Source organism: Lonchura striata, chromosome 8 (assembly GCF_050655825.1).
Source record: "Lonchura striata isolate lonStrDom1 chromosome 8, ASM5065582v1, whole genome shotgun sequence".
In the NCBI taxonomy this organism is placed as follows: domain Eukaryota; kingdom Metazoa; phylum Chordata; class Aves; order Passeriformes; family Estrildidae; genus Lonchura; species Lonchura striata.
The window spans coordinates 22,425,226-22,440,670 of NC_140710.1; the positions used below are offsets into that span (position 1 = coordinate 22,425,226).

Below are 15,445 nucleotides of genomic sequence, written 5' to 3' on the forward strand. Positions count from 1 at the left end.
TATTGATATGAAAGCATCACTAGAATTACTGTTGAGTGTTTCTGGAAAATTATTTTAAGTATGTAAGAGACCTCTGTTTTTGAACAATAGCAGTATCATAAACTTAGAGAACTAATTTTTTATTTCTGAAAACTACTTAGTCTAACAAAATTAATTCTGCCTATTGCTTAAATGTGTGTTTGTAAAGCTGTTCCCTGAGGTAATGATAGATAATTTCAGATTTATTAATTACATTCTCATGTTCACATAAGGGAAAAAAAAAATGTGGCACTTGTTTTTTCCAGACAAGAAAGAGGAACAGGTCTGCAATAAGTTTTGCTTTGCTACCTTCCTTTTCCTCATATTTCTTTCCCAACCCCTTAACTCCTGGCCCCAGTCTCTTCTTTCCCTTCTGCACTGACAGCTTTTTTCCAATGAAAATCTGTACAGCATCAGAGAAAATATAACTGGAGGAATACTGAGCAATTATCTAGTCCATTCCTCTGTCCCAAGCATGACCAACTCTGTTTGGCAGTCTTTTTGTCTGTTCTGCTCAGTACAACCAACAGGGATGAAGATTCCTCCTCTCTCCAGAATATTGGACTACTTAATGAATCTGTTTCATTTTACCTTAGCTGTATTTTCCTGTCTGAAATATTTTCTGTTGCTATCCAAGAGAATTTCCCAAGATGATGTTTCTCAGCATGTGTTTGTAATTTCTGTTTCATTACCAAATTGAATGTGTGCTAATTACCTTATCCTATTGTATTTTTGTGTGACATTTGTAATCTGTGAGCTTGATGATTATGAAGAGTATTTTTAGAGTGTATTTAACTTGTCAGTTTTTGGGAAAGTTACAAGCTAGAAAGCTTTCCCTTTTTTGTAGTTTAGACTGCATTGCTTCTCTAATCCATTCTGTCATGATAAATAGTACCTTTATATTTTCTTGGATTTGTTGTAGAAGTTAAAGTGTGTTAGAAGTTGTTTTCCTGAAAATATAGATGACATGCTTTATGACCTTGTCTCTACAGGAATAAACTTTTGGAGAGGAATTACCTTGAGGATCTGGATATGTTTTCCTCTTGTCTTAGTGGGTGTCACAGTTCCCTGCATTTATCTTCGAAGCAGTTCTAGATTACACCTTGAATACTAATTTTTTTTAAGCATTGCATGTGACTTGCTTTTCTCTTTGTAATTGCACTGCACTCTTTTGGTACCTCAGCAAACCTTTCCATGATCATCTCTCATCTGGCTCTTACCAAGGGAGATGTCCTTTCTAATGCTGTAGGATATGTAGCAAAGGAATTTTCAAGTGTTACTGACAGGTGCTGAGATTTATGTCCTGGATGTGGTAGGCATAGAAAAAAGTGCTGTTTGTTCACAAAAATATCCATTTACACATGCAACAGTATATATACATTTATACATATACCACACAAACTATTTTATTTCCCTTTACTGCTACATTTACTTAGAATTGGTGCAAACCATTTGACCTGAAAAGTCTGTTAGGAAAAGTGAATTAGGAGAAATTCAGTAGCTCCTCAGCTGACTTTAACAACAGCTATTTCTGAGCAGTTCTCATCCTCTCACCCATAAAATCAGCATAAAATTGACCTAACATTGCCAGATCAGACAGAATATCTGGAAAGTAATCCTCAGGGGAAAGAAAATTCAGTCTTTGTAAACCTGAAGATAGAGTGCATACAGTTGCAGAATCGGATTATGCTTTCTCTTTTTATTTCTAAATCAATCTAAAGAAACCTTTTGTTTCTTCCTCTGCAGCCCTTTTGAGAAGTTGTCCCAAAGATGTGTCAGATGCTTCCTGAGCCCAGCTCCAAAAGCAGAAACCAACATAATCTTTTGAAAAAAACTCCAGTCCCAGACTTGGATAATTATCATAAAATCCTGAGGCTTTTTAGAGGTGTTAGGGTTTGGTTTCAGAGAGTGAGGGCATAAAAAGAACATAGTAACTTTTCTTTTTGAAGCACAAGTCACATCAGATTTTCTTACTTAATAAATGCATGGCAAGTACCTACTAAAATGACCTGTTAAAAGCCAGTAAAAACAGCTGCAAAACCCAGCTCAAAGCAGTTGGACAAGTCTTGAAGGCATGTAATTTTTGCTGAGTGCAGCACCGAATGTTTTTCTTGGATTGAGTTAGGAATATTTTTTTTAATGTTGGATCTTTTTTGTTTTCATGAAGGAGTATTAAAAGCATTGTTCTTCCTGTTTAGATGATATGAATTTCATTATCCTCTCTTGATGTAAAATAGCCTTTCATGATAGGCAAGTAAATGTTACACCTATAGCTGAGCAAACTGGAATTTGCTTTAGTTTTGTTTTACCATTTCATGTGAGGCTGGAGTAGTATGAGAGAGCCTTAGTATGAAGTGAAAACAACAAGATGAGCAGGACACTAAATTAAAGTTTTAGGGGTTTATTGTCTGTTGTGATATCAGGACTCTAAAAGAACTTACTGAAGCTGTTGATCTTGTTGCCTGTAGATACAGGGTGGCCCTGTGAAATGCTGTTAGCTCTGTTGGCCCCTCACTGAAGTGTAAATTTTACCCATGTTTTGACCCCCAAACCCAAAGTTTTGCTTAATTCTGAGATTGTACTTTGCTCAAGACTGTGACCTTTTAAAACAATACCCGGAGGTTTTGCTGTTGCGATCTCCCTCCTATTTTGAAGCCCTGCAGTTACATTTGCACTAAGGAGAGTTGAACAAAAGAAATTACGTTTCTGTCCGATTTCAGAAACCTCAGTGATTTTGTCACTGTGTTGCTAAAGCATTCACTATACTTAATGTTTCTCATGTAACTGTACTTCACATCTGCCAAAATCATCGCCTGGCTTCACTGCTGGGAAGAGGTGATGTTGCTGAGCTCCTGGCTGGTGATGCTCTGGCAGCCTGGCCTCACTGCAGCGCGGTCCCCTCACCTCCTCACAGGCCATAGTGCTTGGGTTTTGCAATAGAAGCAGCTATAAATGGTACTGCAAGTCTAGGGAAGTTGTGAACAAGAAATAGGTGATAAGAAACGGAACTAGAGGCAGCTGCTAACCAGCTTGTATTGCACGAGCTGTAGCAAATGCTGCCACATGAAGTAGTCCTGCTTTTTTCTCACCACAGCTCCTTATTCCCCAGTTTTTCTTCCTTTTTTCCTATTGCAAACCCAATGGTTTTGGGGAACTGATCTAGTTAACACTGCCCTGGAAAGTTTCAGACAGTTGGTTTGATCTCGGCCAGTTCCCTCATCTGGCTCTGTGTAGCTGTCACAGTCTGCACCAGCAGGAGACAGTGCTACAGCTTCACCAAGTACCTGGTAGTGGGAGTGCAGAGGGATTGTTCTTCCAAAGAGAAATTTATGCTTGAAATGTTTGTGGACATATGGCATTAGATTTACAAGCTCTGTTGAAGTGTTTTTTTGATTCTGCAAGTTTTCAGTGCTTTTGAGCAAGTAATTTATGGATTACTTAACATCAAGTATTTGATATACTACCATACTTTCTGCTCCTTGGCTTTATCAGGGATTGTTGTTCATACGTAATTGCTTCCTTTTTCATAATACTGATTTGGAATAAAAGAACAGTTCCTTTACAGGATAGTCAAACTGCTTTTGTATCTGGTCATTATAGAGATTTGCTTGCAATTTAAATACATAGAAATAGATCAGGAAAGAAAGGTCTTTGTTGTAAGTACCTGTATTTATTTGCTCTTATATTCTTACAAACTTAGCATTTATCTCTCGTTTTGTATCTGCCTTCAAAAGTTCTTGCTCCCCATAGTTATGGAGGGAGATTCCTTGTGCAAAATACACGTATTTTATTAAATAATAGCTGCAGAACCCTTCCTGGGTGTTCTTAGGAGAAAAAACAAGCTTGTCCAACAAGTAGAGTCAAATGCCTCAATTTTTATTGAAAATCTCACTTAGATTTAAATTGGATAATTGGATACAGATTAGGTCTAAGTTGCATTGAGTTGATTGACAAGTTGAATTCTGTTACACGTTTGAAATATATATTCTACTGTTGGCTTAAGATCTGGCCTGGGGTGAGGGAAGAATGCTGATTTTGGTCTCCAGCTCCTGGTGGCTGGGCCAGTGGGAAATGTACACGTGAGACGCCTCTGTGCTGAGCAGTAGGATTTGAGATCAGCAGCTGGGAATGGCACCACCAGCAGTGGCATTTCCCTTCTCATTAAATCTCCAGTTTGCACCAGCAAACACATAGAACCTGACAAAGAGTAGAAACCTCCGTACTTTGCTGAAAGTGGAAAAACCCTGTGGTTCTGATGTCAAACATAGCAATGAGAAGGAAGTTTCTGAGTTACCACGCAGTGATGATATTAGTGTCTGAAGTGGAAATCTGAAGAGTTTCCCAGACATTCTTCCCTTGGAAGACTGGGTCCAGCAGCTCCTGAGGCAGACAAGAGGTGGCAGTTCCCATCAGGCAGTGTCCTGGCACTTGCTGTTGTGCTTCTCCTTTGTTTTCCTGTCCTCGGGCACGCTGAGCTGCTCTGGCTGCATGGTCAGTGGCCGGAGGATGTGCCTGACCACGGCTGGGGCACGAGCAGCAATTGGAGAGCTCCGCCGCTGGTCCAGGCTCCTGCTCTGCCCTGCTCTCCCTTGCAGGAAGGTGCATCATTGCCCTTCTAGCAGGTGGACAAACACTGCTGCTGACCTGTTGTTTTAGAAGCCTGTGAGGCTTCCTGAGTGTTTGTGGCCATGTAACAGTAGCACCTCCGGAAGGGTTTGTATCAAAGGAGATTAAAAGCTTTGTGGGGGAGCAGGATGAAGATCATCATCTGTGTTTTTTGAAAGGTTTGAAATTATTCCAATCATTGCGATAGAGGTTTTCAAAACAATATTAAGTGGAGACTAATATGTAGCCTAAATAACTGATTATTTTTGTAATTAGCAGTTTACAAGATGTTAATGAAAACTTTGAGGTATCGAAATGCTGGTTTTAAATGACTGAACAGTAAATACTGAAACATGCTAGCTTGTCTAAACTCTTCCTTGAGAATGCTGGTTATATTGGTACTATCTTTAAAACCACAAAGGATGTTTTTCTGTACCTTCATAAAGGCCTTTTCTTCCACTTATAATTTTCTGTTCTTTTTCCCTAGGATGAAAAGAGGTTTTCCATCTCTATTTCTTAATTGATTTAAAAAGTGAAAATTAAATATGCTTAAAGAATGAGGTATTCCAGGAATAAAGAGTTGAATATGAAAAGCATTTGGTACATTATTACCTGCTGCCATATGTAAAACAATAAATGTACAGTTTCATAAATATGAAATAAGTCTTTTTAATAATCCAGTATCTTCCTTAGTTTTTAGATATATTTTTGCACTTGCCTCAAAGCTTGATGCTAAGCTGACCCTCTCTTTAATATTAATGTACTCTGACTGTAATACTCTGTTCCTTTGCCTCTGATTAATGCTGTCTGTCAATTATTTACAGATCCAGTGGTACTGTGGAAGTTCCCAGAGGACTTTGGAGACCAGGTTGGAAACATGAGATTGAACTTTTTTTTTTTATGTTAGAATAATAATAAAAAAGCTCTTCTATTCAGCTGTGGAGAGGCAGATGCTAATGATAGCAGGGTGGAAGTCTTCACCCAACTGGTGGCTTGGTGATTAGATTGCCTCTGTGACAGGAATATGCAATAGCAGTTGTAGAGCATGGAATGTTGTGCCAATTCTCTGTATCCCCTTATTTTTGATATACAGTATTTTATCAGGTGGTCCTGTTGGACATGTTGGGTTTTTATCCATTTTATGACTGAAAATGTGGAAAAAAAATCAATAAAACTTTGCAAAACATCGATGTTATAAAAAACCACCAGATCAAAAAAGTTGAAGAGCTACCCATGTATGTCCTCTTAATGTCAGAACGTGTGCATTCCATTCCTTTAATCCTTTTCAATGCAAGATTTTAGATAGTTATTTAATAATATTTTAGAGATGCCCTAGTTACTTGTTTGAGAGAAAAAAAATCCTCAGCCCCTTATAGGAAGCTGATCTAAAGTTACTGATTCTGAAAGCGTGAAAATCCTATGTTCTATCTATAATTAATCCTCAAAGGAAAGTTTATACATACAGGACTGATGGAGTATTTCACTGTTTGTCGTGACAGCAAGCTATTAATTAGTGTGTTGGGTTTTTTGCCGCATGACTATGTTATTAAAATTAAAATTTAATGAAATTGCAAAATTTTATTATTTCAGCAACTTCTACAAGAGTTTCTTGCATGGAAATATTTTTATTTTCATAAAAGAAACTACATAAAGCATCTATATAGAATAAATATCTCTCAATGGCTTCTTTGCCTCTTGTTTTTATACTAATATTGAGGCAAACATATTCTTCATTGGTAAAGTCACCACAGTGGATGATCTGGAAGTGTTGCTGTACAGAAGATGTTGATAAATCAATGTTTTTTGTTGGTTTTTTTTTTAATCAATAGTACAAGATTCTATAGAGACAGCTATAAGATGATTCATGATGAAAGAAATAAATATACAAACATAGAAAGTTGGATCTGTGGTTAGGGAGTAGCATCAGTCAGAAATGTGCAGCCTGTAAAACAGTGACAAATGAGCAAAGTGTGCTGTTATGTGTTCTCAGCTAGGCATTCAGCAAGTTTTGATAATTATCCTGGCTGAAGGATGATCATCTTCATTGTAATTTAAATTCTTTTTTTCTAGTTTTTGTTCTTTTTCTCCAAGAAAGACTTGATCTTAGAAAAAAAAAAAAAAAAGAGAAATTATGTATGAAGAAAAATGGGAGCTTATTCAGCAAGTCGAAGGTTATTCAAAGAACAGCTGGTGTAGAAAAATGATTAGAAGATGAAGCCCACTAAAGACTGGAGGGGAATCATACAGAGATGCAATAGACATACCTAATCTATAAACACCAGAGGCCTCAGGCAGCACTCTGCCTTTGGGCTCTGAAAAACCTGTGCCTGCACATTGTGTCTCAGTTGTGTGGGGTCTCTGGCATTTCAGGTAAATTGCTTGTGTTCCTGGAAAACAGGGTATTTTAATCCTTCTCCTTGCAAGGGAAATTTTAGAACCACTAGATTTAAACAGAATATATAGCAGCTTCTGAAGCAAACCCCTGAGCCAAGTCATGAAGTGAAATCAGCAGAAGCCTTCTCAGCATGTGTGTATGCGTGTTGAACTGGGTAGGTTAGGATTGGAGACCTGAGTATCCACCAGATTTAATTTCTTTAAAAACCAAAAACCCGCTAAAACTATTAGGGCTAATTTCCATGAAAGTTTGTGGGGAGAATGTTAAAGAAAAGAAAAAAGAATATTGTCTACTCTGTTTTTCAATCATTTCTATTTTAAATGTAAAATGTGTGAGTTAGTTTTTGGATGTATCCCAAAGAATCATCTTTCCTAAAATTGAAGGGCTGTCTGTTTGCACAGTGATGTGATAACAGTGGGCAAAATATTTTCCTCTCTTCCTGAATTTTTCTACAGTTTATCATGTCACCTTTTTGTTGCTTTCATAATGCAAAGAAAACTTGTCTAAGCCATTTTGACATTTTCTTCCTCTTTCTCACATTTCTCCTCTAAGTATGTCTGAACTTCCCAGTACTTACTCATCTTTAATCTTCTGTTTTTCTTCTGTCCTGCCATTTTCTTTGATGCTGGTCAATATTCTTTTGGTGTACTTTTTTCTTAAGTATTGTCTTTACAAATTCATGTTTTGCTGAACATCTGATCTGTTGTGGATGGGATGTAGAAACTAGAGTTGATCAGGAGGAAGACAAGACCAGAGATTTGTCATAAGTACTTACTTGCAGTCTGTCAAGTAAAGGAAATATTAAGGCATGGTACTGGTATCACAAAAGAACTTGCAAGATTCATGGTTGATTTCCTTATCTGCCATGACTGCAGGGAAACCACTTATTTTCTCTCTGATAACTCCTCAGATGCCAGAATAAGAAAAGAGAAGGAAAAGAGAAAAACATAAGAGTGGGGAAGGAAAAAAAGTAGTGCTTCAAGGCAGGATATGAAAAATACTTCTCTTTGCCAAGAGTGTTTCAGAAAGTGTTTTTGCCTTTTTTTTTTTTCATTTTATTTTATTTTTTGAGGTGGGAGTAGTTCCATTTTTAGTAACACTCAAAACTATCAATGAAAAAACGAGCTCATGCTGGTCAGAATTCAAAGTACAAAGAGCCACACTACCATTTCAAAGAAAGTATTTATTGAAAAGTGTCTCAAGAGCCAGAAGAACAAATCTGTTTGAGACATCTTAGAGTTACAAGTTACTGTTGTACTGACATTAGTGATATAAAAATGAGTTTGACAATGTGGAAAAAGTTGTGAATTATCTCAGCACTGTAGAAAAAAAGTGATGATTTCTGATTTGAGCATATGTAGGTCTTTTGTGATTATCCTCCAACACTCAAATCTGGATAAAGAATGAGTTGTAGCCATTTAATGGGCTATTTTTTTTTCTTTAAATGTGTTTTTAATGTGTATTCTTAGAGGCACTGTCTTGTAGTATGTTCAAATATCCCCTTTATGCAAAATTTCCCGTGATAAAAGATCAGTATGTTTCTAATCTTGAAATTGCTATTTTGTTTACTCAGACTGGTTAAACTAAATTTTAATTTCAGCCTTACAAGCCCATTTTTAAGTGGAAGTCTGAAGAAAAAATATTATTGCTATGATATCTGGAAAAAAAAAATCCCTTGTTTTTAAGAAGAAAGTATTTTTTAAGGGCTTTAGGAAAGCAGTCCAAATGAAAACAGCACCTTGGCTTCCAAACTGAAGTACTTGCTGACTGTTGCAGAAGAAAACCCATTTCTGCAGAAGCTCATGTCACCCGGCAGAGCTGTGGGATCTGCTGGCACTGGCTTGTCTGCTCGTGGCAGTACCGGCGGTAGCAGAGCCCCACTGATGTCACATGTGTCCTGATGTCTCCACTATGGCTCTGTTCCTGTCTCTTCAGCAAATCAGAACAGACACTCCCACCAGCTTCACTGAGTTGGAACATTCCTGGGTGGTGTTTGCACAAGGAAGGAGGAGAGCAGGTGGTGCCTGGGCAAGAGGCAGGGCTGCTTTCTGTGTTGCTTTAACCTTTGGGGCATGTGAGGTCCAACATTTCTTATCAATTTAGTAGTTACAGGTATGTTGGGTATTAATTTTACCTGTGTAAGAATGCAGTAGCTTTTTGATCTGACTGCCTATTGACCCAAAGTGATTTCTACCTGTAGTATGTGGTGTCCATTGAATAGTTCTCATTCTTTGCCCTTCTAATCACATAATATTTTCTAATTTCAGTCTGCAACTTTGCTGTTACTTAAAAACATGTCACCAGGTAGATGACACATAGCTAATATAATGAGATGGTCTTACCAGAAGCCACTTTTGTAAGAAATACAACAAGGAGTTGTTAACTGAAGATGTGGGTTAAGAAGGAATTCAGATTCTGCATTAGACTGTGGGTTGAGTTGCAGATTTCATCCTATCTCCTCTTGCTTTCTAAGACAAGCAGTCTAAATCTGCTTTCCCATGTCACCCAAACGTGCAGATGAGTAATGAGTAAGGGATAATGCAGCCCATGTGAGGAATCTCTGCTGTTTTCTCTGAAGTAAGGGCAATGTCTTTATATTATTACCTCATAGTTTACATAACATCTGGGTTTTAGTTCTACTGTATCACATTATGCAGAAGTCACCACTGAATTGTGAGCTTTGTATCCTGCAGTGACCCAGACTAAAGTCTGATACTGTACATGTAAATCTGCTGGTTCATGTGAAAATATTTGTATATATAAAGATGTACAGGTGCATATGCAGTTGTTTAAAGGATAAGACCTCAGAAGTACCAATGTGTTGGTCTTCCTGCAGCAAAGCACCAATCATGCCCTTGACTTTCAATATATGTTTCAAGTACTGAAAATTAAGCCTGGCTTAAATGAGCATCTGATTGGAGACAAAAGGTGCAGTTTCTTTCAGGATGGAATATTTGATTGAATGGATCATGGCAGAAAATACATAAATGAAGTCACCATGAAAGAGATTATATTATTTTTTAAAATATTTAAACAATACCACAAGTTGTTTTTTGTTTGTTTGTTTTTTCCAATATTCTCAAGAAGCAAGCTAAAATCTGTTCTCTGGGTTAAATGAATGTGTGGAAGCCAGCAGTGAGATATGTTGTGTTCCTCTGTGCTCTCTTAAGAGAGCAGCAGGAGCCCAGGAGGTATGAGGCTGTTTACACTCCCTCCAAGGCTGCAGGCGTGCTGTTAGGGGATGCATCTCACCAGGTTTCTGCATGAGATGGCTTTGTTCTTGTGTTCTGATGAGGCATTAAATTCATGTTTCAAATGTTTATGCTAACTAGATAGGTGCTTGCATTGTAGGATTGTTTTTATCAGGAAATCTTAAGAAGGATTTGGTGATTTTGTTGCTTCTTTATTAAGTATGATTGATATTTGGGTGCATTGGTATGAGAAAGGAGGCATCAATCTAATGAGATTACTAATTTTCAGTAGTGTTTTTGTCTAAATGTTGCACACTATATTTAGTTAAGGGATATTTCCGAATTTGAATCTTTGTGGAAAGCAATTAGCCCTGCTGAGATGATGGCAATGTGACAATTTGTACATTGAAAAGCAACTTTATCTGGTTAAGATAAAGTGATTTTTGTGAAGACTTTGCATTTGGAAGACGCTGTTTTTATTGAAAACTACTGTGTGTAAGGCAGCAATGCTTTTTGTCTATGCAAATCCCAGCTGATAGATGATCAGCAGGAAAACATTCAGAGGTATATTTATAGTTACTAACTGCACTGTGTGAACAGAAAAGATCTGTTCAGTCCTGATAAATATTCTGTGGAACAACTGCCCATGAAGACATGCTGGGAACACCCAGAATCACCAAGACCCTTACATCATTCAAGATGTGAATATTCCAAGATGCTTTCTCAACCTTTTAATTCATCCCAACAAAGACAGACTAAATCCTTGAGACTTATTTTTTAATTTTTAAAAATTATAAAAAGCCAATACAAAAAACTTGGTATTTTCTTGAAATTTTGAGGACAGGTGGCAGCATGAAGTATGCTTGTTCTCAGAATTGTGGGAGTTTTGTTTTATAGAGCTTTTAAGTTAAAAATGTTGAACTTGATCAGCATATGGTACTGGCTAACCTCATCTCTACCAGCTCTTTTGTTATCTTGTTATTGTTACAGGTCTTAATGACAGTTGTAAGCCATAGTTCTGGATGCAGGGGTTAGTCCACCCTGGGGAGGAGAGAGAGAAACAGCAGTGTGGATTATGGAAATATGAATTGATCTAAAAAGCAGCTCTCTTGTAACAGAATGGGACTCAAAGAAAGACTGGGGAGAAGCTGGTGAAAAGACGATGGAATATGATGTGAAAATGATCATTTGAATGCTTTTCTTTTCTTTCCCAGCTGCTGTGTTCTGGTGAAAAGGCACACATTTGTATATCTTAAGGCTGGGTGAAAAAGGGCCAGATGAATAGAATTACTTGTTAGATATGTTTTCATTTTGAGTCAAATAAATTATGTGCATTTTAATAGACTGTCTGCATATGTTAGCCATTTTTTAAAATCATACAGCTGTGATATTAGGGGACTACATTTTGTAGAAGTAGTTTTTTCTCTGTTTGCTCAAATAAGTACAGAATTAGTATTTGACTGTCCCTCAGATATTCTCTATCAGCCTGTTGAAAATAACTGTTACTGATTTGGCTTATTTCAAAGCCAAATCAGATTCCAGCCTATGGTGATGTGCCAAACCAAAGAAGAAAAAATTAACTGATGACTGAAGTAGTGATGACAATCATTTGGAACATCTTCCAGAAAGATTGCCAAATTGTCATGTGTGATGTCGTTGATTGACCTCAGCTGCCCTCAGAATATTCCAGTCAAATATCCCCTAATTCCTTATTCTGGGATACCTTATACTTTCTCATCTGCTTCCTTAATACCCTCATTACATTTCAGTCTTCAATTTGTTGCCTCTCTTACTTTCAGCATTGGTTTTGTGTCTCAGGCTTACTCTGCTGCACTTTTAGGAACATCCTGTCCTTTCTATATTAAGTAGTGGCTGTAATATTCCTGAACCCTGTATTTGGTTCTTGGCTCTTCTTCTGCCTTTCTTGATGATAGTTTTCTGCAGAACTGGGAGAGCATTTGAGGTACATTGGTTCACTGTTACTGCTACAGGTATTTGAAGTGTCACTTTAAATAATTTGCTGATATTTTGTTAAATAAAATACTCTTTTGCATATTGCATATGTTAGGGAAATGGTTTGGGATCAAAGTGCATAATCCACATGTGATGTAATCAAGGAACCAGGCAAAGAACAAGACTTGATGGGGCTAAAATCAGGAACAGGAGCAGCATGAAGAATGCAAGGGTGATTAGCGGACCGCAGCTGGAAGGATCTAGGCTGCTTGGTTTGGGATCTTGGACCAGGAATAAGGGAAGGTGAAGCAGTTCCAGGCAGGTGATTAGGAAGGAAAATATGTTAATCCATCAGAATATAACTATTTCTGATGCTCATTACTTCTGTATAAGTTTTCAAGGCATTGTGAACTACCTGGCTGCTAGACTCTATATGCTAATCCCCTAAGCAGAGGTGTTGAGTTTCTGGCTTTTGTGTGTCTGTTTCTGTGTGCAGTCATCAATAAATACTGGTTTTTAATGGCTTTAGGAAAGCAGTCCACTTTTTTAAGGGCTTTAGGAAAGCACACTTGTTTATGAAAGATGCACATATGAGAAATCATCTGTCTCTGAAGCTACAGTGCATGCTTATCTCTGCCCTTTATCCTTCACTAGGCACTAATGACAATGATTAGAGAAAATTTACTGGACCAGTGAACACTCAGTGCACCCATTCTTGAATTCTAAACTAAATTTTGGAAGCGGGAAGACTTCATTCAATTGGTAGACAATTCCTACTGTAGGAACAGGATTTCTGCTAATTTTTCAGTAAGTGTTGTGAATGCTAGTTTAGATTTATGAGTGTCTCCCCTGAACATGGGCAGTTTCATTCTTCTGATCAAAGTGAAGGAGCTGAAAATCTTCTTGGCTGTAGCTGCTTGTGGTGCCTGGCTTGCTGGTGAAAGCAGCCTCCCTCTTGTCTTAGCTGTTCAGAGTTGGCTTATGCTGTATCAGAGGTCGAAGCTAAGCTGATTGACAGAGTGCTGAGGTGGCTGACTGATGCTCACCTGCAGAACCACCAGCCTGCAATTGTTGCAGAGTAATTGCTGGCAATAAAGCTGCCCCAGAGGCTTTGAGCAGGGAGCTACAAGGTCTGGACAGGTCAGCTATAGGTAGAGTGAATGAACATTCTATATATTCTGGGGAAAAAGACACCCAGTTGTATGTCCACTGCACTTTATTTTTTGGAATAATAATCTGTCTGCATTGAATAACACTAGGGGCAAGTTAACTTTTTAAATTTGTTTGTTTGAATCTTCCCTTTCCCTCTTTGGTCTGGAGTTGTTTCATTTTCCTTCCGTTTTTCAACACACTTGATAATATCTCAGTTCAGTACTGAAAAACTATTACTGCAGGCAATTCTTACTGAGCTGCATTATGATGAAGCTTAGACTGTAACTTCTGCTGAGTGTAAAAGAAGAAATAAATGTTTTCTTTATAACAATATCACAAATAATTTTATTTAAATCATTATAAATCCTTATAGGTTCCTTAGGAGCTGATTTCCTTTTTCAGTTCCTTTTCTTTTGGCTGTAGATTCATGTAGCCCAAGAAAGCCAGCCCCACATGTCATCGGTTTCAGTACCCTGTATAAGGTGGTGTGTGGTTTCCTGACTTCCCCTGCTGCTGACCCAGCCATGGGAGCCAGCATTGTCCCACAGGACCTTTAGGCATGGATGAGCCCAGACAAGGGTTTGGCTTTTGGACTGCCTCACCTTGTTTATCTGCATAAATCATTCTCCACTACAGATGCTTTCTCTCAGCGTGGCACTCAAGTTGTTCCTTAATTTGGATGATGCTCAAATTTCTGACTACTTCTGTTTCTGAATTGCCAGTAATATCAGGATTTTTTCATGGCCTATGCTATGCAGTCATTTTATGAAATAACCAGTGGGAAGTTGTGATTCTGGAAGGGCATCACCTGGTGCTTACAAGAGTTTCATGCCCAGCCTGAGCAGGAGCAGTGTGCAGAGCTGGTGATGACCTCTCTGTGTACACCGGTACTGGGCAGGAGAGTTGTTCACTAAAAGCTTTGTAGACAAGGAATGGCCTTCTACTATTTACAGACACACTCTGTTTCTAGACTTGTCTTTTAAGTAACTAATACAGTCCTTAGTCTGGGAAAAAAAACAATTTGGAAAAAAATATGCTTGTAATTGAAATAAATTTGAAATGTATCAAGTTGCATCCAGAGTAGAGTTTGTCATGCTTGAAATGTTATAATTTTTTCAGTATATTTCCTTGTCATGCAAATGCTTGTCTGTAGTGTTCTTTTATAGTTTATTTTCCTTTTTTAAATAGCCTTTCTTGGTGGCTGAGAGGAAATCGTGCAAATGGGAGCCTTTTGACCACAGTGTCAACTACACTCTAGTGATATTCTTTGATACTGTTTTGCAGACATTTCTCAGGGTGCAATCTTCACTTTAAAGTAAAATATTGACTAGGTAGAGCTGGGTTTATTGCAAATATGCTCAGTTCTGTCCCTTGCTGTCAGAATATTCAAAGGTGGAATGAAAAAAAAAAATAACAGGTAAGACAAATAATTATGAACCACTTTTTCAATTGGTGATTTCTCTGACAGTAATGATTTTTTCACCAGTGGTGAAACAGCATTGGAACAGGATGTGCAGGTGGTTCTCAGCACTGCTGCCAGAGTTGCATCTTAACTGCTGTTGTAAGCAAGGGGTGATCTGAAGAGGTCTTGAGTGAAACAAATATTGCTGCCCCCTTAGCTGTGCTGAATGACTTGGGGATTTTAACCTGACCTTCAGAGACTTACATATTTGCATTTAGAGGATGATGTCTTCTGTAATTCTAGTTAAGAGAACTTCTCTGTTGAGTTTCCAGATAGTGTTAGAGACACAGAAAGTATTTTTAATAAAACGCCACTTTTCCCCTACTACATGGTAATAAAAAGTTGTGTGCTTTTTTCCTTTTTTTTTTTTCCCTCTACAGAATCAATTAATTTTCTTAAAGGTAGTAAATATTCTTAACACCTTAAAAGTTAAATATTGCTCACATAGTAATCTCAAGAGTGGAGATGGAAGGATGTATTTCCTGTTTTTCCCAGCTCTCTGCTACTGCCTAGGGAATGATGATCTCCCTGACATGAGCCAGGGAACTGTGGGAAAACTGTTTTTTGCTACGTGGAATACTAATATTACATGCATGCTAGAGATGTGTGGTGAAGTAATATTATCTTGTTTTTGTTTGCCTTGCCAGTAGTAGAGGTAGATGGTAACAT

The 15,445-nt window shown here is 37.8% G+C and overlaps 1 protein-coding gene across 4 annotated transcripts in view; it reads left to right on the forward strand.

Moving 5' to 3' along the window:
• Positions 1-15,445, forward strand: part of DENND1B (DENN domain containing 1B) — a 152,496-nt gene that overhangs the window by 34,883 nt on the left and 102,168 nt on the right. For all 4 annotated transcript variants that reach the window (XM_085585985.1, XM_021547477.4, XM_021547487.4 and 1 more), the window contains exon 3: positions 5,448-5,491. In XM_085585985.1, coding sequence (XP_085442111.1) covers positions 5,448-5,491 — 44 coding nt within the window. The remainder of the gene's footprint in view (positions 1-5,447; positions 5,492-15,445) is intronic.